At 34.6% G+C, this 26,249-nt stretch overlaps 1 protein-coding gene across 4 annotated transcripts in view; it reads left to right on the top strand.

Annotated features, from left to right (window-relative positions):
• The window catches only part of LOC145267030 (allantoicase-like), a 147,224-nt gene that overhangs the window by 78,960 nt on the left and 42,015 nt on the right, over positions 1–26,249 (top strand). For all 4 annotated transcript variants that reach the window (XM_080122967.1, XM_080122966.1, XM_080122964.1 and 1 more), the window contains exons 3-4: positions 15,703–15,765; positions 24,719–24,830. In XM_080122967.1, coding sequence (XP_079979093.1) covers positions 15,703–15,765; positions 24,719–24,830 — 175 coding nt within the window. The remainder of the gene's footprint in view (positions 1–15,702; positions 15,766–24,718; positions 24,831–26,249) is intronic.

The following is a 26,249-nucleotide window of genomic DNA, read 5'->3' as shown; positions in this document are numbered from 1 at the left end:
TTTATGACGATTCATATATATTAAAAAATGTTCATACTTAGACGTGTAGAAGAATAGAAGAAGGAAGCTCTTTGAGTGAGGAGACTGTCTTCAGACAGTCTTAGTGTAGATATGAGATGTGTATGCCAAGACATTTTATAACACAGATATATAGACATATAACAATTTTCACTTTACCTTTCGGTAGAATCACAACACAAAGACGACTTTTATAAAAACACATGATGGCTTTATTTCTTCTCACGACCAGCCGTGGTTTTCATCATCAAGAATTCAAAGCTTGATTCTAAGTTTCACAAGTGACCGTCTCGCTTCTAGACGTTCGAATTCCAAACTGCAGACTATCATCTGTCGTTCTCAAACTCCCTCTGAGTTCTCCCCCTGCTTGTGTCTGCTTAACTCCCAAGTTTTCTAACTATCTCTAGAACTTTCTATTTTCCATGACGTCATACACACGTGTTCTGGACATACGTGTCCAAAACTTTTCCTTTTTTTACAAAAGGAATTTTAACCTATACTCAGTAACCTATATTTCCAATATGTTAAAAACATGTTTATTAAATTATCTTGTAGCTTCATTCTTTCAATTGAATTTTCATAACAAAATTGACAGTGCACATTCTTTTCTTGAAACTATTTTATCTCTATTCTAAACAAATCGTTTGTTTTACATTCCATTTTCTAATTCTCACACGTAATCTATTTCTAAACCTAAATTACGAGGTTCGAATTTCGTCTATTGCTATTTCATTTTCATTTTAACTAAATCTCTCTATTTTTATACTTACATGAAAAGGGGACAGCCCTTATCATGTAACAATTTGAGACCCCTAGCGCAGCTATGCAACTTTTAGTTTCGGAAGAGATGGAGTTTGAAAATATGGAGACAGACAGACAGACAAACAGGCATAGATATGAATTAGATGTGAGTGTAACATAGTACATATCAGCAGCAGCGAAGGATAGCTGGCTTGCAAAGAGATTAGCATATTCAAATTAGGAAGTATGTGCGAGAAGAAAAAAAGGAGAAAAATGCAACACGGGCTCATCGAAGAAAATGGACATGTAAAGCAAAGGCGAGAAATGGCTGGCTGCGATTGGCGTGGAGTCGGAGAGTAAAAGTGTGCACCAGGCGAGATGGGCAATGGTGAGAAACTTTTAAATGGTTCTGAAAAGAAAAGAGAAAAATATTGACTTGGATTTTTATTTATTTATTTCCAGTTTTATTTTTATGAATTACTAAATTAAAGTGTAATGGCTATGTTACATTATATATATATATATATATATATATATATATATATATATATATATGTATACTAGCATGGGTGCCCGGCGTTGCTCGGGTGTTTGCAGGTGTATGCTGAGCAAAAAAAAACAAAAAAACGGTCAATTTTTTTAACTTTTACCCCTATTATGACCCCTTAACATTTATTGTTTTGGGCTCAAATCAAATTATTAAGTTAGGTCCATATCCAAGGAACCTATATCTAAAATTTCAAGTGTTTAGACCCAAAATTGTCGGAGGAGTTTGGTAGAGTTCTCAAAAGTCAAATCGTTGAACTTTGACCCCTTAACAGCCAAATTTCTGGCCGAAAACCGATCACATAGATTTTCCCAAATCTCAGTACCTTGTATATCAAAGTTCGAGTCTGTAGACTAAAAATTGACAGAGTTATTGCGTAGGGAAATGTACAAAGACAGACACACAGACACGTTCACTTTTATAGATATACTAGCATGGGTGCCCGGCGTTGCCCGGGTGTGAGGTGTATGCTGAGCAAAAAAAACAGAAAACAAAAAAGCGGTCAATTTTTTTTTAACTTTGACCCCTATTATGACCGCTTAACATTTATTGTTTTGGGCTCAAATCAATTTATTAAGTTAGGTCCATGCCCAAGGAACCTATATCTAAAATTTCAAGTGTTTAGATCCAAAATTGTCGGAGGAGTTTAATAGAGTTCTCAAAGGTCAAATCGTTGAACTTTGACCCCTTAACAGCCAAATTTCTGTCTGAAAACCGATTACATAGATTTTCCCAAATCTCAGTACCCTGTATATCAAATTTCGAGTCTCTAGACTAAAAATTGACAGTTATTGCATAGCGAAATGTACACAGACAGACACACAGACATGTTCGTTATATATATATATATATATATATATATATATACACACACACACACCGTGTTTAAATATATGGTTAAGTGGCAGTTTTAGTCGTTTAGAACTGCTTTAAAGCTTCACTGCTCATTTATTTTTCAACCAAATTTCAAACAATTATCACAGTTTATAGATCGACTTCTCAGCTATATTGTGAATAAAAAAAATTTCAATTTTCATTCAGTTAAACAAAAGTTATAATGAATTTATTGGTGTTCAAAATCGTAAAAAAAAAAAAACGTAAGGAGGTGAGCAACGTTTTTTATGACTGGTTTCCATAGCAACCACGTTGCTTCAGCAACTACTGTTGCTACCAATTCATGCAAAAAGAGAAATAATAAGTGAAACAGAGAGAATGAAAGAATGAAAGGGAGATAATTGGGGTATTTTATTGAAAGCAGACGAGTGCTGTACATTGTTATTGCATATGTGTATGTTATGTTTATAGGGGCAAAAAAAAAAAAAGAAGTAAAATTAAACAAAGAACAAGTAAATTTACTGGAAGCCTGGAAAAATCATGGATTACCATAGAAAAATGCGAGCATGAAAAGTAATATATATCTAATATATTTTATATTTGTATATATATATATTAATAGATATATGTATATATGCTATTGAATATTATATGTATATATAGATAGATATAGATATATCTGTATATAATATATATGTGTATATATTCAAGCACGTTTGATTGAACATAACTGAGTTCTTCTTTTTTCCGATTTTGTTGGATAACTTTTCAATTTGCCGAGCAGGCTTTTTTTTTTTTTTTTTTTTTTTCAGCTGGCATGTTGTATATTAGGTGCCCAGTAGTTGATGTTCGGCCATGTTTTTCTCAAGCGCTTTCTATCGGTCCATCCGATCGTCGTCAGGAGCGATTGTTGTTGTTGTCATTTTCTTTATTGAGGCTTAGTTTATTTATAGTTAGTTCTTTTGATTTTTATTGCTTATAAAGGTGGGTGCAGGATGGGTATGGACGAATTATTTTAATTTTGATTTTCTTATTTTATATTTTATTTATTTATTTTTTTATTGTTAGTTGTTGAATACAGTTAGTATATTTGTCCTGATATTAAATTAGATCCGGTTAGTAAGGGGCTGTAGTTTTTTTTTTTTTTTTTTTTTTTTTTTTTAATTAGTATGGCTTCTAGTAATTTTAGTCTTCGTGTGCAATTGTTAAGGTATCGAATTTTAGTATTGTTAGCTAAGATATTTCTAATGTCGGACGATTGTAGGTTTTTATCATGGAATGTTAGGTGTGGTTTTATGGCGCTCTTGTGTGTATGTATAATATATATATATATATAATTATTTTTTTACTATAATAATTAAATACCTACAGACACTCATGTTTCATCCTTTCGGGATTCTTCAGTGCAGGGTGTCACGATTACTACCAGTCGAACGATTCGAACCCCGCGACACGAGACATCTCTGGCTCGATTAGCGGAGGCCGTATCCATTCGGCTACCATTAATCGTGTGAAATAGCGTTGAATTTTAAACATTTTAATTTAAATGTTCATTACGTCAGACAGACAGTGATCAAATCGTTATACGATGATCTACGCATAAGAGCTAAATTAACCGACTTTTTAATTCAACAGAAAGTGCTCAACGATAAGAAACGTATTTCTTAAAGGGGCTGTCATAATTATTTTAATAATTAAATACCTACAGACACTAGTGTTTCATCCTTTCGGGATTCTTCAGTGCAGGGTGTCACGATTACTACCAGTCGAACGATTCGAACCCCGCGACACGAGACATCTCTGGCTCGATTAGCGGAGGCCGTATCCATTCGGCTACCATTAATCGTGTGAAATAGCGTTGAATTTTAAACATTTTAATTTAAATGTTCATTACGTCAGACAGACAGTGATCAAATCGTTATACGATGATCTACGCATATATATATATTATGTAGAAATATATTTTCTTTCCTTACTAGCAGTTCTGTCCGGCTTTGCTCGGGCCTTATGTACTGTTCATAACTTTATGTGCATATGTATATATTAAAAAAATGTGAATATGTACGGTAATGCCTTTCTATATATATAGGTAAGAAAAGTTGGTAGAAACCGCAGACGTCAATTTTTTTAACTTTGACCCCAATTTTTACTCCTTAACATTTATTATTTTTGGCTCAAATTTAATTAAAATGTTTGACCCATGTCCACGTAACCTACATCTAAAATTTCAAGTGTTTAGATCCAAAATTGGTGAGGAGTTTGGTTGAGTCTACAAAGTTCAACTCTGTAAACTTTGACCTCTTGCCAGCTAAATTTTTGATCAAAAACTGATTATAAAGCTTGATGCATGTCTGAATACCCTTTATGTAAAATTTCAAATGTTTAGACCCAAAATTTGCTGAATGGTTTGTTAGAGACCGCAAAGGTAAACTCTTTTGAACTTTGACCCCTTGGAAGCCAAATTTTCAGCAAAAAAAACAAAAAAAAACAAAAAACGATTAAAACGCTTGCTCTATGTCTGAATACACTTTATGTAAAATTACATAAAAAATTGGCTGGATAATTTGGTGAAGACCGCAGAGGTCAATTGTTTTAAACTTTGACCTCAATTATGACCCCTTAACATTTATTGTTTTGGGCTCGCATCAAATTATAAAGGTAGATCCATCTCCCAGTAACCTATATCTAAAATTTCAAGTGTTTAGACCCAAAATTGGCAGAGGAGTTTGGCAGAGTTCTCAAAGGTCAAATCATTGAACATTGATGCCTTGAGAGCCAAATTTCTGGCCGAAACCCCGATTAAAAAGATTTTGCCAAATCTCAATACCCCTTATATCAAGACCGAAAATTGACAGTTATTTGGTAGGAAAGTGTACACAGACAGACATTTTCACTTTTCTAGATATATAGATAATATATACCAATCCTCATTTAATAAGCTCAATGTAATTACAGAGCAATATAGTGAATGGATGACAAAAGACTATATTCCAAAGTTCATGATGTTGACCATATTATATATATAATATATTCAATATTCTTTTAATTCAATATACTGTCAAGAATTGTAAATGTTATTTGAATTAAAGGAATAAATTATAAGATGGTCAACATCATGAATTTTGGGATATAGTTTTTTGTCATTTATTCACTATATATATATATATTATATCTATACCCCTAAAAGTCTGGTGGGTGTGTGTGTTGATATTCATATTAAAAACCATTTTTTTTTTCTATTTAAAAAGAAAATACAACTTTACATTCACTAGCAAAACATCTTACTAATTTGCATATTCTTTTAAACATTCATTTTAATCAATTCCGTATTAGTTTTTTTTTTGTGTGTTTTTATGAAATGATCACCTTTAGTTAACTGTTACGTGTAATTATATTCATGCAGATATTCTGCATGATTTATACTTGCATAATATTTGCGTAAAAAGTTTATATTAAACAAACTCTTTCCATATATACTTATGTATACGTATATATTATGTGTTGCCTACCAAACTTTTCTGTCAGTTTTTTGTCTGCAGACATGAAACTTCATATATAAGATATTTGAACCCATGGGAAACTTCTGTTAAAGTCTGTGAACCCATGCAAAGTTTCTGTTAAAGTCTGACGAAATTGTTGGATCGTTGATATGATTCGGTAACCGAAACATATGTAACTAAACAGATAAAACGGTAATAATATATATATATATATATATATATATATATATATCTTCTATTGAATATATGTGTGTGTGTGTATAATTGACTTTTTCATTTTAAACTTAAATCCAGGCCATTATCACTGCACAAGCAGTAAGGCTAGGCATATAAATCAATAGTAGGCTCTTTAATATAACAGGGGCATGTTCAAAATAAATGTTTTTGTTTAAAGCACAATTGAAGCATGATACTTGACTTTTGCGTTTTAAACTTTAATTCAAGCCATTATATAAAAATAATTTTATAAAATCAACAGTAGATTCTCTGCAGTGCAATGTAGACTACAATATATTGTGGACTGAGTCACTGCGAGGAGGCATGTGAAGCTTCGTTCCAGTGCACCGCGATGGGTTCCCAACAAGAGCACGCAATCAATCGATTTGATTAAAAAAAAAAAAAAAAAAAACTGGACGATTTAACCGATTTCGGTGACAATAAAAATATGTGAGTGTGAAATATTCGTTGATCATCATTCAATCCCGGGCAACATCGGGTCTCCCTGCTAGTATTATGATAAAATTGTTTACAAAATTTTCCTGGAACGTTTGGAATTATTAAGTTTAGTGCAATTCTGACTAATACTTTCTGAGCCTATATACGGTTAATTATTATTAACAAAAACAAAAAAAAAAACAAAAAACAAACAAACAAAAAAACAACAACAGATTTAATAGTTACCCTACCTCCCATTTCCTCGTGACACTTCTAATATCCCCAAAGATCGTTTCATGCAGAAATTGATGCAATTGTCTTACCCCTTCCTACGTCAACAATCTGCCACCTGTCCGTTTTTTTATTTTATTTATTTATTTATTTATTTATTTTAATAGCAAATAATGACAATTATCTTTCAAGGCAGAACGTGACTAACCAAGCTTTGATTTCGGCAGAACCAATTGTTTAATGTTCAATTATTTATTGTTTTGTCCAACTCTTAATTTGTAAAGAGAGCAAAAAAATTTTTTTTTTTTTTTTTTTTTTTGTAATTTCCTCCTTTTTCAAATAACTATTATCAGGTTATCTCGCATCGCTTGGGATCTCATTATTTATTTTTAAATTCAATTTTCACCCCAAACAAGGCATAGTGCCACTTTGAAGTAGGGGCTACTATCGGGGACATAAGTTGCTGGGATACTATTAAGGGAGATAAATAGCAAGATGTTTGTTCACATTACATTTGAACTTCTGCATGTCAGTACAGTTAGGAAAGCAGGATCCCGAAAGGGAATTCTAAAGTGTACCAGTTCTGGAGAAGAAACTATTAAAGTAGAAGGCTTTCTTACATCTAGGGATCTTTACTGTTTAGGGGATTTAGTTGTTTGTCGGATTTGTCGGGGGTATTTACGTCAAGAGGGTACAAGTGCTTGTAGTTCGTCAGAGCATTCACCATTAAAATATTTGTAGAACAGGCAGAGGGATGCAGCATTTCGTCGATGGGACAGAGGCTGAAGCTTAGATGACAGTTCGGGACCTATCAGGTTGGCGATTTTTTTTCCATGAACAGAGGCTAAGGAGAGTTACAAAGTGCCTTCAATAAGTTTCCAGACTTATTTATTTTATTTATTTTTTTTTTGTACAGGCATTTAAAATTGTAGACTCTTGAAAATTCAGTATGCTGTTGCTATACATCTTATGAGATTGCTGGCCAATTTTTATGGTTTCACGTTCAAATGAACAGCTACAACACGAATTGGAATACACTCTACTAAAGCATGATGAATTTAAAAAATGCAATCTGAACGTGAAGACACTTTAGAAGAATAATATGCAATAAAATTTTGTTTTTAAACTTGTAAAAAAATGCCACGGAAACGTATGGAATGCTTCAGACTGCTTTTGGACCATCTTGCATCATTCAAGGAAGGCAGGGAGTTTGAGGGATAAGAGGTTTGAGGAAGTGTAAAGAAGGCAAAACACCAGAGTTGATTGGCCAAATAAAGAATTTCATGGATAAAGACCATCGTGTGTCTATAGAGACAAGTTCATAGTTTGATGTCAGTGTGGGAACTGTACACAATTATTTGTGAGGAACTAAAGATGCGGAAGATTTGTGCAAAGTTTGTCCGAAGGGTGCTCAGAGAAGAACAGAAAGAAAGCTGTTGCCATGAGAGCAGGGAGATGATCGAGCTGATTAATTCAGATCCCACAGTCGAAACCTTGCTACCTGTGACTTTTGGTTATTCCCTAAGCTCAAGGAAAACCTAGAGGCTGACATTATAAGACGATTGAGGAGATCAAAGAGGCTGTGATGAGGGTCATTGACACGCTCATACAAAAAGGATTTCCATGGGGCTTTCCAGAAGTTGTTGGAATGGTACAACAAGTGTATTGCAGCCGGAGGAGATTACTTTGAAGGGAACTAGAATTTCATGTGTGTACTATCAATAAATGTGCCCATACAAAAATCATCTGGAAGCTTATTGAAGGCAACTTGTACATACTGTTCCCCTTTTGTTGGATTTGAAACCGACTGTACCGATGTGGTTCTAATTTTCCGTAAAACAGTATTTCCTCGCTAATCGCAGAGTTTAGTTTTGGCGGAAATAAAGTTTGAAAATATGGAAACAGACAGACAGACATACAGCCGTTTTTATATATATATATATATATATATATATATATATATATATATATATATATAATTTACTAGCAGAAGTACCCGTCGTTGACTGGGTTCAAAAACAGCCTACAGAAAATGGACTGTGATTGATGAAAGTATGATAGGCTATGAAAAGGAGGGGGTTGTAAAGAGATAGGTTTTGATACTCAAAAATTTTACCCTAAGCAAAATATGATGGAGGTAAAGATAATTTTCGCGAAAATATATTTTTTTATATCAACTTTGTTTCCATTCGTAGCCAAGAGTGACCAACAAAATGATGTTTCTTACAAAGAGAAAATGTTATATATATAATAATATAAATATACAAGAAATAAATGTTACCATAGTCAATAAAAGTTACTTTTATGGTCGAAAAGTTCATTGGTTTGTATTTTTAAGTAGTTTGTAAAAAAAAAATTTTTTTTTAAATTTTTTTTAATTCACGAACCGGTTTGAAGAAAAATCAAAATGGCAGCAACTTTGAAATGGAGAGCCCCATTTTCAATTTGAAGGAGGGGCACCTGAGCATTTTGTGTTAACAATTTAAGAGAGTTCCATCAACGTAAGGAATATTTATAAACATATTTTAATGTTTTCCGTTATTTTGTACTTGAGGAATATTCAATTATGGCATGTGTAATTTATATAAAAATTCATTTAAGTAGTTATCGCCTCAAATTTCGTTTTAATTTCGGTTCGCTGAAATTATTCCAAGTAAAGAGCATTAAAAACTATTTTGAAACAACAAAAAAAAAAACATGGACTGAACTTTTATTGACTATGGTAACATTTATTTCTTGTATATTTATTTTTTCGGGTAGTCGTTTGTTGGCTTTTCTGCTAAACACTCTTACTAAATAATATTGATGAAATATCGAAAAACAAAGAAACAAAAACAGTTTTGAAAAATAATGAAGCTTTACTTACTTTAGTAAAATAATCCGAAACAGCAAAATGGGATATTAAAAAAGTAAACACATAATTACTTTAGTTTTTAAAGCAAAGAATCGATATGAATAAGGCGAAAATGTCCCCCTTTTCAAGCAGAACAGCTTCGTTTCAGTTTAACAGTAGTAGTATTGCACCATCGGATTCAGGGTTGTACTATTGTAATGTAAAGAACACACAGAAAGAGTTGAATTCCTTCTAGTACACTGACAAAAAAAGCTTAAACAGATATATAATAAAAATAAAAAGGTTATGTAAATGTTTTTAAAAAGACACGTAATCACGCGGGCAGGATTTTTTTCCTTCTTTTGACATGATAACAAGTAACGTTCTTATTTTTTATTATTTATCTATATATCTATTTTCGAAAGAGTGCCACGTGCAAGTGGAGAAGGAAAAAAACAGAGTTATGCAAAATTTGTGTCGAGAATTGTCTAAAGTTCCGACTTTTTTTTTTTTTGGCTTTCACTTTAATAAGAACGTGAATTTATTCGACACTATATGATTCAACTAAAAAAAAATATCAATATCTAAATATTTAGAGGAGGGGGTGATCAGTTTCTAATCCAACCTTCTGGTAAATCGATCACCCATTTTAGAACCAGTGGGTTATTTTAGGCCAAATTTTGTAAATTTAGCCTTTTTTAAGCAGTTTGGTCGTTTATTTTTTATTTATTTATTTTTTTTTTACTTTCTCCGATTATTTTAGATAAATATTTATGGTTATCTTCAAATTTTGTCATCCGATATTTATAAAGGTTTTGCCATGACAAATTTTTACGCAGTCTTAAAAATGTGTCATCCGACATTTATAATCTAAGGGCAATGAATATACCAACTAGACTTACCTTTAAAAAGTTTATTTTTAGAGGTATTCGGGTCTGTATTCCGTATTGTTTTATTCAGCAAAAATTGAATGCGAGTGCACGAAAACAAACATGGCGACCAATGAAAACAATATGGAATACAAACCCGAATATCCCTAAAAATCATGTTTTTAAAGGGAAGTCTTTTTTTTTTTTTTTAACATTTACAGCATCTCCAGCAAAGTTTATTATTTTTTGCTTTTTTTCTTTTTTTTTTTTTTAAATATTTGCAATTACATGGATATTGTTATTTTTTTTTTTTTTTTTTGCGTTTTTCTATGCGCACATGGACTGGAAAAAAAAAAAGCAACAGACGAAAGACAGTTTAAACGTTACAGCACGAGGTTAGACATGGGTGTTGAATCTTGGCGTATTTATCGCTGTCACAGAGGAATGCAAATTTATTTTATGTGAAAATGCCCCCCCCCTCCATACTTTTCTTTTTTACATAGGCATCGCCACTTATCAAGGCCAAGAGGCCATTCGAGGATAAGGGTTAAGGAGTGTACAGTAGAGAATTGGACAATATAGTAATCGCTTTTGGTTTGATACTCGGTATAAGCAATGAAAAGTGTTTATTGCAAAGTTTTGTAAGTCGAGGTCGAAGGTCACCAATTGTTGCGAGGCCATATAAAGCATGTTCACGACTTAGCAACAAAGAAAAGTTAATTTTTAGGGATATTCGGATTGTATAAAAGTGGTGAGCGAATGTTTGTTTAAAATAGACATTTGTTGAGTTCGTTTACGAGCACCGCTCCCATGGGTCGATGGGTAGAACTGCCGACTATCAATGCGATAGTTGTTTCAATCGTCGGCTAGGGAAAAGTGCTAGTCTAGCCGCACTGATGAGTTGTGATACAACGAAACAGTACTGTATGTGGATGACTATATATATATATATATATACACACACACACACACACACACTGATGAATTTAACAAGGTTATTAAGAGTGCTCAATAAAAGAACAAGACATTTTTTTTTTAATATAAACAAATTTATATGGTCGCGACACTGGACATGCTAATGTTTTAGACAAATGGTCGATTAAAACCAGTTCTTGTCAGGTGACTTAATAAATGGTTGCTTTCCACAGAAGAAGCCAGTCCTCAATTAGTCCAGGTTAGTATTTTCCAAAAGTGGAGTAACCAACGAAGTTTTAACGAGGTTAATGCAAGAGTGCTCAATACTGAAGTAGGGCAAGATTTACTTTTTTTTTCTTTTTTAAATTTGTTTTACATAAGCATTTATGAATCTTAGGATTCATACAATGATGATAACGATGACCCAAATTTACCTACATTTCTGGCAACTACCCTGTATTTTTAACGTCTTCATAACGGTTGTAATTATTAAATTTCGATGTAAACAACCATTTCGATCGTCTACCTCTTACTGATTCTACCATCAAGGTTTTTTTTATGAAAAACAAGCTACCCCCCCCCCCAAAAAAAAAACAACAAAACAAAAACAAAATATACAACAGAAACTCATGAAATTTGTTTGTTTTCTCCAGAGGCAATAACGGACAGCAATTATTTAAAAAAGTGTCATGGCCGCAGAGACGCTGCGCAAGTCGATGTGCGTCATCGGGGCGTCCGCCGTTGCTATGCAACAATCTCTAGAGCACCGGGCATTTTCTGTAAAGATTATTGGGATTTTTTTTTTTTTTTTTTTTTTTTTTTTTAAGATGAGAAATGCGAAAACTGAGGTTTCGACTGATATTTTAATTAATCCGTTTGGCAGCAATCATTTGCCTCTCAGCGAAACAGGAAATTTGGAAACGAACAGGTCATGTCCAATATAGCCTCCAAATGTCTGTGTATGCTTGTATGTGTGTATATGCATATATATACTTTTTATTATTTTTTCATATGCATTTATAGGTCGTTACACATTCATGAACATGTTTCGGTCAGCCAGTTACAAGTAACTAGAGACCTCTTCAGGCGATATTGCTTATACAAATTATGGACTCTACTAAGCAATATCGCCTGACTTGGTCTGTAGTTACTTGTAACTGGCTGACCGAAACATGCTCATGAATGTGTAGCGACTTATAAATGCTTATGTAAAACAAATTAAAAGAAAAAAAGTAAATCTTGCTCTACTTCGGTATTGAGCACTCTTGCATTAACCTCGTTTAAATTTTATTGGTTGCTTCACTTTTGAAAAACACTAACCCAGACTAATTGAAGACTGGCTTCTTCTGTGGAACGCAACCATTTATTAAGTCACCTGACAAGAATTTCTTTCCATTTGTCTGAAACATTAGTATGTCCAGTGTCGCGACTAGATAAATTTGTTTACATTAAAAAAAAAATGTCTCATCCTTTTTTTATTCAACACTCTTAATAACCTTGTTAAATTCATTACTTACCACTCTTGAATACCTTTAACCTGGTGTGTATATGTGTGTGTATATGTATATATATATATATATATTTAAAAGAGTGTAGCCATCAACAATTGTGTGTTTTTCAGCCTTTTATCATATTTTTATTTGAAAATATTTTTATAACGCGTTTCAAGCTTTGTTTCACTCTCTTCAGATATTTTCGTAAAAAGTTTTTTTTTTTTTAAATAAGAGTTTGAAATGTTATTTTTACATCTGCTGATACTAAATGTTTTTTCAGAGTGATGTGGTCTCAGACATCCTGTCCCCAACAGTAAGTATATAGTAGTCATCCACATACAGTACTGTTTTGTTGTATCACAACTTATCAGTGCGGCCAGACTAGCACCTTTCCCTAGGGTCCTGGATATGACCTTAAACTATATCTGATGGTGAGGCCCCAGCTTGCGGGCTTTGGGGAGTGTGGAGCCACCCTTTAATTCCATTGCTCCCAGGTTCATTCTGACCCCGAGTGGTAGTAACTGTTAGGATTCCAACTATAAATTAAATAGAAACTTTTTTTTATTTTTTAAAATTTTTATTTTATTACATTTTCACCCCAAACAAGGCACATTGCCACTTTGGTGTAGGGGGCTACTATCAGGGGAAACATCTACTGGGGTACTATGTAGGGATTAGGGCAGCGAGATGTTGGTTCACGTTGCACTTGAACTTATGCATGTCAGTACAGTTGGGGAAGCAGTGACCTGGAATGGAATTCCAAAGTCTAGCAGTTCTGGGGAAGAAACTACTGGAGTAGAAAGATCTTTTACATCTAGGGATCTCTACAGTGTGGGGGTGGGATTTTTCAGCTTGTCGGGTCTGTCGAGGGTGTTCACGTCGTGGGGGCACAAGTGATTGCAGTTCATCAGAGCATTCACCATTATAATACTTGTAGAACAGGCAGAGGGATGCAACGTTTCGACGATGGGACAGAGGCTGAAGTTTAGATGCCAGTTCAGGGCCTATCAGATTTGCGACTCTCTTTTGAACCCTGTCAAGGAGCGAGAGACTAGTAGCCGATGCACCGGCCCAAATATGACAGCAATACTCCATACATGGGCGAATAGTGGCCTTATAGAGGTACAGGATACTTTCGGGTGTTAGAAGTTTTCTAGCACGGTAGAGAGAGCCCACCTTCCTTGCAGCGGCCCTGGCAATGCCCTCGATGTAATTGTTCCAACTCATGTTTCCTGTAAACGTTAGGCCAAGGAGCTTGAGAGACGTACTCTCAGATAAAGAGTCGTTGGCCATTGCTATAGGTGGTAGAGAAGGTTTCTTGTAATTATTGAATGAGACCAGTTTTGTCTTGGTGGTATTGAACGTTACCATCCATTTTTGTCCCCATTCCACTACTGATTGGAGGTCATCCTCTAGTGTTTCTGCCATTACTTTAGATATATGTTCATTTGTTTTCCTGTCGTGCCTGCTATAGAGTGTGGTGTCATCAGCATATATACCCATCTCAGAGGCAATTTTGTCGAGGAGGAACTGACTTGAAAAACCCCCAAATATATTCAATTAAAAGCTTTTTCTTCTGAATCACTGGATTCGGCATTACATGACCTAAAAAGGGTTGATATGCCGTAAAACAAAAACAACCAAACCAAACCTATAAATAAAGAATACAATATATAATATAAATAAACAATACAATGCTAAATTCCAAAAACTATTTCTTTACTCATTTTTTCATAAAATCCTTATAACTTTAAAGCTGACTACAACATAGTCGCCTTCAAGTCCAATGTAAACAAATTCTTTTTGAGCCCTCCTCTTAAATAATTAGTTTTTGACTAGTTAAAAATCCCCTTGATGCTTCACCAATCACCTGACGAACTTAATGACCCTTATCCTCGAGTGGACGTTAGGTCTTGCTAAGTAGTGACACGCACGTTAGTTTAAAAAAAAAGAAAAAAATCTAAATAGTTGCACTTAGATGAACGGTCAATTTTGTCGGGGAGGAACTGACTTGAAAAACCCCCAAATATATTCAATTAAAAGCTTTTTCTTCTGAATCACTGGATTCGGCATTAAATAACCCGAAAAGGGTTGATATGCCATAAAACAAAACCAACCAACCTTTCCCTAGCTGAGGATTAAATCTACAACCATCGCGTTGATAGTTGGCAGTTCTACCCATCGACCCATGGAAGCGGCATTCGTAAATGACCTCAACAAATGTCCATTTTAAACAAACATTCGCCCACGACTTATATATACACTTCCGGTTGTTGAATACTTTCTGAGTGTTTATTATGAAGTCCCACTGACATGGCATTTATAGGCACTTAATTTCCTTCAATTCTTGTGTTAATTGCCGGTGGCTTTGAGGTAAGATGCTAGACTATGAAATCAAAGGTAGCTTTATTATCACTTCCTACACTGATGATTGCATGAGCTTGAAACACTAGTGTCTGTAGGTATAAAAATAATTGTTAGTATTTGAAAAATATTATGGTGATGCATATATCTATTAAAAGGAACTTTGTGTGTCTGTGTGTGCGAGTTCATTCTCTATGGACTCCTAAACGATTTTTTATGAAATTTCGCACAATTATACTTTATGTATCTGGCAGTGCTCTTAGATATGTTTTATATCAGAATGTCTTCGATAAGTATCAATAATCAGCAATTGAAAAAATCCAATGAAAGTATCGATAATCAAAAAAAAAACCAATGTGTGTGTGTTTGTGTGTGTGAGTTCGTGCCCTATGGACTCGAAAACGGCTGGATCGATTTTTATGAAATTTCACACAAGGGTACTTCATGTGTCTGGTAGTTTTCTTGGATAGGGTTTGTATCGGAATGTCTTCAATAAGTATCGATAATCGATAATCGAAATAATCCGATGAAAGAAGGAACACGCGATTTTGACCAAAGTTAACACCTTACACAGCCTAACATCACAAGTGAATTTGAGAAGCTTTATTTTATTTGCCAGACATACAAAAAAATTACACACACACATTTTCGCTTTTATATATATTAGATTTAAAAAATTTTTTTTTCTTTTGCTCTATTGTAGATTGGGGGCAAGGTGCTTTACTCAACGGACAACCAGGAAGATGCCGCTCTAAATTTATTAAAGGTAAGTATTGAAAGAATACATGAAACCACCTGCGAGTTTATTTTTCTTTTAAATCTTCCAGGTCATGGGTATGACCTTAAAAGATATTCAGTTTTGGCCCTGTCGGTGGGGCATTAGAATACACTGACTGCCTCACACCCCCACCCCTGCAGAGGGTAAAAGTCCCTCAATGGGGGTCCTGGATATGACCTTAAACTATATCCAGTGGTGAAGCCCCAGCTTGTGGGCTTTGGGGAGTGTGGAGCCACCCTTTAATTACCATTGCTCCCAGGTCCACTCTGACCCGGAGTGGTAGTACCTGTTAGGGTCCCAACTATGGGTTAAATAGAAACTGACGTGAAAACAACAAATATATTCTATTAAAAAAATTTCTTCAAAATCTTTGGATTCTGCATTAAATAACCCGAAAAGGGTTGATATGCCGTAAAACAACCAACCAACCAACCAGGTCATGGGTATGACCTTAAAAGATATTCAATGATGGAGCTGTGGAGAATGTGGAGTTGTCCCCTCAGTCACCGTTGCTCCCAGGTTCAGAGTAATAATACCTGTTAGTGTGATTAGGGGTCAGATTTATAGGGGGGGAATACCAAATAGGGAGTTGGGCAGCAAGGTGTTTGGTCATGTTGCAATATATTGGATATAATTGAAGTATATGATTAAAGGAAATTGGAAGGTTCTTCTTATAGCGATAGGAACTGACCAATCAAATGGAGCCACGTTCTGCTAGCAACCAATCAGAAACCGGAATTGCTCCATAAAAATATTTGATCTTTTGGAATTCCCACACATAATTTTTTGTGCCCACATGAGAAAGATCTTTGCTCTTTGTCTGCAAACTTTTTAAGTTCAAAACAATACAGTTCAGCTACCTACTGAAAATATCTCTAGGACTTATACAGATTAGCTACCCATTCAAAACTTTTTTTTGTCTCCCGGACTTATACAGATTCCATCGGAAACTGTTCTAAAATCAAACATGGCTTTCAATTCAAAAGTGCATTGTACATTTAAATTTTTGCATGTTGGTACAATCCAGGAAACAGAGAGCAGCAAGGCAATTCCAAATGCAGGCAGATCAGGGAAAGAAGCTATTAGAGTAGAAAGTTTTCCGGCATCTGGAAATCTCTATAATGAAGGGGTGTGAATTTGCTGCTGAGGGTCAGGGTATTTATGTTAAAAAGTATATTGCAAATACAGTAAGCTCATTGGAGCATTTTTTTTTTTTTTACAAAGGATTCACTACTTATCAAAGCCTGGAGGCTACTCAAGGATAAGGGTTAATGAGTGTATGGTAGCCATTGGGGTAAAAGCATAGTAATCATTATTAGTATAAATTTGGTATAATTTGATTATTTAAGAGGGCAGTTCAACAAGAACTTGTTTACATTGGACTTGAAAACAACCATATTGTAGTTAGTTGTGAAGCAGACGAGCAGAACAGAGTTCCACAGGCAGGCGGTTCTAGTAAAGAAGCTTTGTTCATGGAATCCACGTTTATGTTTAGGCACCGATAGAGAGTGGGAGAAATTATTGATAGTGGCTTTAGCTAGACGAGTGTTTTTCGCGAAAGTTTGGCAAGGGGAGACCATAGATTGGAGCTCAGACGAGTACTTGCCATGAAAATAATGATAGAGCAGAAAAAGGCTAGCAACGTGTCTTCTGTGCGAAAGAGGTTGTAGAGAAGAGAAAAGGGCATCACCTTCGAAGTTGGTTTTGAACTCTGTCAAGGCAGGATAGGGTCTCCGAGCAGTCCTTGTCTAGATTTGGCAACAGTACTTTATCCTAGGACGTACGCGGCTTTTATACAGGTAGAGGATTGTATCGGCAGTGAGAAAACGAGCACAGGGATGCAACATTGTGGTGATGGGACAGAGGCTGGAATTTGGTAGACAGTGTGAGACCTATCAGGCTACAAAATCTTTTTTGCACTCCCTATCCAAGAGGGATAGATTAGTGGTTGGTTCCGCAGACATGGCAACAATACTCCAGGCATTGTCAGATTTGTTGGGATAGATAATAGCCACATTAATAACCTTGCCGAACAAACTTCCTGTGGTTGTAAAAAGATAAATCAAAGTCCAGTAGAGATGGACTTTTATGCTTATATAGCCTGTAAAATTTCAGCCATATCCAATCAAATTTGACCCCGTGCATGTGTATCCAAACGTAACGTATGAAATGTAAACATTGAAAAAACAGTTTCCCATTTTTGCTGTCGTCATTTTTTACCATTTTTTCATTTTTAACTTGGAGCATAAAAACATTAAACGCATAAAAGAAAAATAAATTAATATCATTGGAATGCTTATTCTATTTTCTTTCCATCAATTTAATTCTTTTAAAAATTGACCCACAAATAAAAAAGATGTGACTTGTTGAAGCACATTAGGTATGTAATATTGCTGATGTCCACGAAAATACAGCATTCGCTTGTAATGCTATATATATATATATATATTAAACAAAGTTTCTTTCCTAGAACTGCCTGCCTGTGGAACTCTGTTCTGCTGGTCTGCTTTCCAGCTAACTACAATATGGTCATCTTCAAGTGGGGAGACAAGTAAATTGGGACAAGGGTTAAGGAGGCACGAGTCCTATCCTATTTTGAATTCATGCGTTAAATGATTGTTTTGGCTTAAAAAATGTTCTAAACGAAATTCACACACATGTGACGGCATGCACATATGATCTAAAATTCGAATCCGAGAACAATCCTAAAACAATCAAGCTACGCTGACGGCCGGTGGAATTGTGAAACACGTGTTTATAGATTACTGTTTTATAAGTAAAATAATAAATAATATTTGTTCACTTGTTTAAATCCAAAAAATCAAACTATCGGCAAAAACAATTAACATAATTTCAACTGCATTGAAAATTTTCCAACCTGACTAATTCTAGTCAATTTAAATTTGGGCTTGATTCTTTCTAAACATTTATTTTTGCTTTCGGATCACCTTTGAAAGTCTTCATGCAAGCTGCAATTTTATGCTCGGTTCGTTGTTTTTTTTTGTTTTTTTAAAAATTTTTTTTACATCTCCTACATTTTTTACTCGTTTTTTTTTTTTTTTTTTTTTTTTTTTTTGCAATTTATGACTATAATAAATTGCAGTTTCATTTAATGTCGAAACCAGCAAATTCTAGCATTGCTGCAAATATAATTTGCTGATTTCTTTCTGATGAGAAGAATAGCAAAAATAGCATTCTTTGAAACTCCGCGGAATAAGGAATTTGTAAATTGTTTTTTGAGTATTCAGTCGAACAATAAATTTTGATTGTAAAGTTCAATTTACAGTTTTAATTTTCTTTCTCTTCTAATAAGCTCCATTCTCTATTGCATATTGAGCTTTTTATATATTAGATTGAAGTTTACCATTGCTAATATCAGGTAAACATTAAATCTCCTTTGATTTCACTATTTTATATATATATATATATATATATATATATAATCTCATCTTGTCTTTTCTTTTTCTCTCTCTTTTCTTCTTTGTCTTCTCTTCTATCTCTTTTTTCGCTTTTTATTCTCTATCTCTTCTCTTTTCTTCTTCTTCTATATTAATAACGTAGCTGCAGGAATTTCCCTCCGAAAAAAGTGTCATAGGTTTGCAACAACAGATGCCTCATTCAAATTCAATACAGCTATACTAACAACCACTATCTTATGTAGCTTTTGAACACCTTTGCAGACACATTCAATTGTTATAATAAAATACTACATTACATCATAGGAGCAACACCATCACAATCGCAACATCGTTAGAGGAAGGGATACCTATTTTCCCCCTAAATATTTAGACCTACCACTGCCACCAGTTGACACTGGGAGGAAGTCTACACATTCCACAGATTATATGCTTACATCAGCCGTAACTGTCTCATACATGCACAGATATATCATTATCTTTCTTATAGTAGAATTAAAAAATAATAACGTCTCCTTCTCGAAAGTTCGCTGCCTCTGATTGGTTGCCCATTAATTCTCTTATTCTGGAATTGGATCATTTTAAACGAACACTTCAGAACATTACAATATGGCGTCACTAGAACAAATACTTATTTGCACAGATTGATAGACACTTAATTTTCAACATATAACAACAGCGAACGAATCGTCCACCCGTTTTCTGTAACTAATGACTGTTTAGCTTTTCTGCTAAGACTATAACATACACAAACATGCATTTACTAGTAGATATAGTATGTATCTTCTACATTATTCTTCCTTTCTTTCTTTGTGGTCGTCAGTGTCAAATGTAAAGAACATATAAATAGTTGTTAATCATGGTTTAATGAATAATGTTTGCTTATTTTTTCTCCTTTACACATTTAATTTTTACACATTAACTAATACTTTCTTATTCTGATCGCTTACAAGCAGAGGACGATGTTTACACAAAATATATATGCCGTGGTTTGATGAATAATGTTCACTTATTTCATTTTTTATTTCTAGATTCATGCATTTAAACATTCACCTTTTCTTTTTTTGACATTCTTTTGAACTGAAATGCACTGAAATAATCAGGTGATTATTTAGAAAGCCATTACAAACGTGAGGAGGGGATAGTGTTTTGTAGCTATTGCATACTTTCACCTAACAAAATTAATAACAGATGTTGTAAAGCTTTCATTTAACTGGAATGGATTACTGCGGTAAAATATTTGTATGTTTTTTTTCTGAGATTACATTCTAACAAAAAAAAAACACTTCTCTAGAGAACGCAATAATGCAGAAAAAACAAAACAAATACAAACATAATTATCGCTTAAAAACAAAAGATTAAATGCTGGTAACCTTAAAATTATCCTAATGTTCCACAAATACTAGCAACTTATTTGAAACAATACTGCATGTTTGCATACATGCATAAGTAAAAAAAAAATATATATACAGGGTGTTTCAAAAGTCTTGGGAACATTACAAATGCGTATATCTCATGAACTATTCCAGGTAGAAAAATGAAACTGGTGTCATTTTAAAGCTTGCTTAATCAAGTTTTTGGTCATACTAATGATTTTCGTCTTATCTTTCCATGTGCAGTAATGGCGTTCTCTAAACAAGACAAGGCGTTTTGCGTCCTCCAATTTGCAAAGACTGAATCGTGGACATGTGTTCAGCGTGCATTTCACAGGAAATTTAAAAAAGAAGTCCCTGAAAGGAAACCCATTGTCAGATGGCATGCTAAATTTGTGAAAGATGGGTGTTTGTGCCCAAGTAAGCGAACAGGTCGCCCTTCAACTTCAGAAGATGCAGTTGAGCAAGTCCGGAAGCCTTTCAGCAGAGCCCCCGTAAATCAGTGAGAAGAGCCAGCAGGGAACTTCAGCTTGCTCCAGCAACTGTCTGGCGTGTCTTAAGGAAACGACTGCAAATGGTACCTTACAAGCTCAAGTTGGTCCAAAAGTTGAAGGACACTGATAAGCCACTTCGCCGTGACTTTTGCATTGCAATGCAAGAGAAGTTGGAAGATAACGGCTTTGATGACCGGCTTGTTTTTAGCGATAAGGCGACCTTCTATCTGAATGGCAACGTTAATAGCACTCGCATATGGGGTACTGAGTGTGACTTTTTCCTTTGGGGCTTTGTCAAGCAACAAGTCTATGTGCCGCCCCTTCCAAGAGATATTGACGAACTAAAGGCTCGAATAACGGCAGTTGTGGGAACCATTGACGTCAAGATGCTGGAACGCGTTTGGCAGGAAATGGACTATCGACTAGATGTCTGCCGTGTGACGAATGGTGCTCATATTGAGCAAGTTTGAAGATTCCCCACAAAACTTGAAACTTTAACCTTTCCAACGGTACCAATTTCATTTTTTAACTCCTAATAGTTTTTGAGTTATTAAAAATCTTTATGTTCCCAAGACTTTTGAAACACCCTGTATAACGTCTTTTAACACTCGATAATCGCACAAACATCTAAAATTAAATCAACTACCATAAAATGTAAACCAACACATGTTACTCTTTCTTTTCTCGGATGGAACACTCTCAAAATGTAAACACAACATTGGTTTTGAAATGTAAATATACACAAGATACTGACACGTCACTATTCCCCCCCCCCAAAAAAAAATTTCTTTTGTGGGTAACAATATTTAATTTTCGATTTTTGAGCGACTATCAAGACTTTAATGAGGCTATTTTTTTTATTTTTATTTTTTTTATTCCTGTTGACGATTCGATTTAATTTTATATTCTTGATCGATTACCTAGGCTTCAAAGCTGTGACTTATGTCGACATTTCCTTTTTAGAACTGAATAAATGCTTTCAAATAAGTTAAAACACAAACATGTTACACAGGTAGGTTTCAAAATAAATTTTATTGGCTACAGAAACACTTATTTGTAATATATATATTTTTTTTTTAACACTTTTACTTTCTGTTTTTTTTTTTTTTTTAAATTTTCTTTCTATGAAGATTGTAAGGTTTAGGTATGGGGCAGCCAAACCAGCTGCCAACATTGCCCTGCTTTTTATTGAAACCAACCGAGAGCTCTTTTTAGTATCCTTGTTGTTCTCTTAAGTGCAATTGTCTGGATTTCTTTTGCACTTGGTTCTCCAGGAATATTAGTTAGATAGGACTTCAGGTTCTTCTTCATAAGCCCTGTGGCACCTATGATAACTGGTATGATTGATATCTCCCTAAGATTCCAGTTTCTTTTCATATCATACATGAGACCTTGATATTTGGTCACTTATTTTGAAGATTTTTTTTTTTTTTTTTACATAGGTATCACCACATTATCAAGGCCCAGAGGCCACTCAAGGATAAGGGTTAAAGAGTGTACAGTAGAAATTGGTTAATATAGTAATAATTAGTAATGAAAATTTGGTAAATTTGATAACTTATATGGAACGGTTCATTAAGAACTTATTAACTTTAGACTTGAACACAACCATATTGTAGTCAGCCGGAAAGCAGGAAAACGGAAGACAATTCCACAGGCGTGCAGTTCTAAGAAAGAAGCTTTGTTCATGGAATCTACGTTTAGGTTTAGGTACAGATAAAGAGTGGGGGAAATTATTGATAGTGTTTACAGCTAGACGAGTGTTTCTTGTGAAAGTTTGGCGAGGGGGGACCATAGATTGAAGCTCAGTTGAACAGTTTCCATGAAAATAACGATACATCAGAGACAAACTCGCAACATCTCTTCTGTGAGATAGATTACAAAACCATTTAGATGGTTCTAAGTTAATATCTTGAGGGAAGATTGAACATGAGTTCGATTCCTATTTCACTACATTCGTGACATTTATAAGCTCAATGGCAGATGGAATCTATAATGTAAATCTCGCCTGTCTAATTTTTTTTTTTTAGATTTTCTTTCTTTGAAGATTGTAACGCTGGGTATGAGGCAGCCAAACCAGCTGCCAACATTGCCCTGCTTTTTATTGAAACCAACCGAGAGCTCTTTTTAGTATCCTCATTGTTCCCTTAATTGCAATTGTCTGGATCTCTTTTGTACTTGGTTCACCAGAAATATTAGTTAGGTAGGACGGAGTGGAGTTTTTTTTTTTATTATTTAGAAGATGTGCTAGAAAAAATACTTGTAGAAAAAAATTTGTGCAGTATAGCGAGAGGAAAACGATGGCCGACTGAAAAGATACTGTCATCGATAGAAGGTAGTTATTTACTACTAATTCCATTCAGTCTAAAGAGTTAATATACAGTGAGAATCCCTAACTTCAAAAACTCTTGTTTTCAATTATTATTTTTCTAATGGACCATTTTTCGTATTTTTAAAAATTTATACTGATTTAGACATGACAAATAAATATGTGATACCTTTTTTCCCTTAAATACTTTTTTTTAGAATGAACCAGTACCTGCAGGTTATCACCTCAAACCACCGCTAGTAACCAACAGTGCTAACAATCACACAGTGGTTTCCACTAGCTGCCACTGGAAAACAATGCCTGACAGTGGAAGCCAGATTATTTCATTTGGGCCGCAGCTGCCAGTATCTACTATTTTCCAGAGACAACAGTGGCCACCAACAACAATCATAGTTTAATTTGTTTTTAACGATTCTGTTCTGGATCTGTGTAATGCTTCCACCAGGCAATGCCAGTTAACGGGTTCAGCTAGTATATATATATAATATATATATATATATATATATATATATTAACCTAGGGGCCCGGGTGTTTGGAGGTGTGTTTTGAGAGAAAAAAAAAAAGTGGTAGTAGGCAGGCAGGAACCCGTACCGCGAAGGAGGAAAAGAACGTGAAAATAAAAAATGTGACATCTTTGCCATTGCGTCCATCGCAAAACCGGAAGTGGCTAAGATTTAAATTAAGGCTAGTCAATCGAAAAGAGAGGATGACTTTCGAAAATATCAGCGAGAAAAAAAACGACCCCTCAGTTGAGAGTGAAGGAATTAATGTTTTTAGCCAATTTTTTAATATTTGTCATCCGAAGGGTCGCGCTTCAAAACGATACCAATCTTGTGAAAATCTGTCGCCTCTGTTGAAAGTTTTAGGCAGACATACAAACATATCTACATACATTTAAACAGACAAGTAAGATTTATATATATAGAAGGCAATTGGATTTGTACGCATACATCCATATATTTGTTTATTTGTTTACGTCCAAAAAATATGAGCGATTTTTCTAAGGAAAAATATTTTCCTAGATCTCCAAGGTTGAATATGCCAATAACCGAATTTAATTATGGTTAAATTATCAGCAAAAAAATTGACATATATATTTCTTTTATACCTTAGTATTGCTTTTCTGTAAATTAAAATAATAAATTAAATTTTTTGCCGGGGCACAGATCCTTCTAGTATTATAAAAAAAAAAAAAAAAGATGTCAGGGTATGAGGAGGGGAGAGGAGAGATGGGTGAAAAATGTCCGACCTTTTATAATATTATAAACATTTCCATTGTTAACTTGAGAAATAATGCTAACGTTTTCCCTCCATTTTTTTTTTTTTCAGTCATGTGATCCGGTTTGGAATGACAATGCGTTGTCATTGGACAAACATCTGGATGGCTGGGAAACGTCGTCGTTGTCATCACAAAGCTGTCAATGGTGCATCATTCAACTGGGTACGTCTCCCTGGTTTCACCTTGAGGTGCTTAAATGTCGAGACCATAGGTCAAGGATACGAGACTAACTAAGCGCTGTTTGATTTCAATGTAAAAATTGATTTCTGAAGTGTCTATCTAAAAAGCACTTTGTGTGTGTGTGTGTGTGTGTGTGTGTGAGAGAGAGTGAATGTGTTTTTTTTTTTTTTTTTTTTTTTACACAGTGATCACTTATCAAGGCCCGGAAGCCACTCAGGGATAAGGGTTATTGCACGTACATTAAGTTAGTGAGGAGATTTGCTGAAGTGTTTACTTAAGGGGGCGGTTCATTAGGAATTTGTTAACATTGGACTTGAAGACATCCAAATTGTAGTCCGGAGGGAAGCAGGCAGACGGAACAGAGTTCCACAGGCGTGCAGTTCTAAGAAAGAAGCTTTGTTCATGGAATCCGCGTTTTGATTTAGGCACAGATATAGAGTGGGGGAAATTTTTCACAGTGGATTCAGCTAGACGGGTGTTTCTCGTGAAAGATTGGCGAGGGGGGACCAGAGATTGGAGTTCAGACGAGCATCTGCCATGGAAATAACGATAAAACAAGGACAGGCTCGCAACGTCTCTTCTGTGGGAGAGAGGTTGCAGGGTAGAGAAAAGGGCATCCCCCACTAATTTCCATTTTCTAATCCACTAATTTCTTATGGACTCTGAAACAGGTGGGACAATTTTTTTTAAATGTCACAAGGGTACTTGATGTGTCTGGGAGTGTTCTTAGATTTTCTATCGAAATGCTGCTTATAAGTATCGAAAATTCATAATAGAGAAAATCCGCTTAAAGAAGGGACAGTCCAATTTTGACCAAATACAGCATAACATGACAGGTGCATCTAAGAAGTTTTATTGCAGCACAAGAAGGGTCCGGTGTATAAAATCAACAGTAGGTTCTTTAATAAGGTAGAGGTACATTCAAAATAAATGTTTCCGTTTAGAGCACAATTCCTTTTTCTCTTTTCTTTCTCTCTCTTTTCTTTCGCTCTCTTTCTTTTTCTATTTTTCTCTTTATCTTTTTTTCTCTTTTTCTCTTTTCTCTCTCTTTCCTTTTCTCTTTTTTCTTTTTCTCTTTCTCTCTTTTTCTCTTTTTCCTTTTTCTATTTTGTTCCTTGTCTCTCTCTCTCTCTCTCTTTCTTTTTCTATTTTTCTTTCTTTCTCTCTTTTTATCTTTTTCTTTCTCTTTCTCTTTTGTTCTTTCTCTCTTTCTTTTTCTATTTTTCTTTCTCTCTCTCTCCCCCTTTTTCTCTTTCTTTCTTTCTTTCTTTCTTTTTTCTCTCGATCTTTCTTTTTTCTTTCTTCCTCTCTCTCTCTTTTCATTTTAATTTTAATTACAAGGTAGACGACTCTTATTATTTTCTTCAAATAAAAATATGAGTTATCCCCCTTGCTGATTTT

This window comes from Euprymna scolopes, chromosome 42 (genome assembly GCF_053919585.1).
Source record: "Euprymna scolopes isolate OS-2025 chromosome 42, ASM5391958v1, whole genome shotgun sequence".
In the NCBI taxonomy this organism is placed as follows: domain Eukaryota; kingdom Metazoa; phylum Mollusca; class Cephalopoda; order Sepiida; family Sepiolidae; genus Euprymna; species Euprymna scolopes.
The sequence above is the reverse complement of the archived record's forward strand: the minus strand, read 5'-3'. Positions and strand labels throughout refer to the sequence as shown.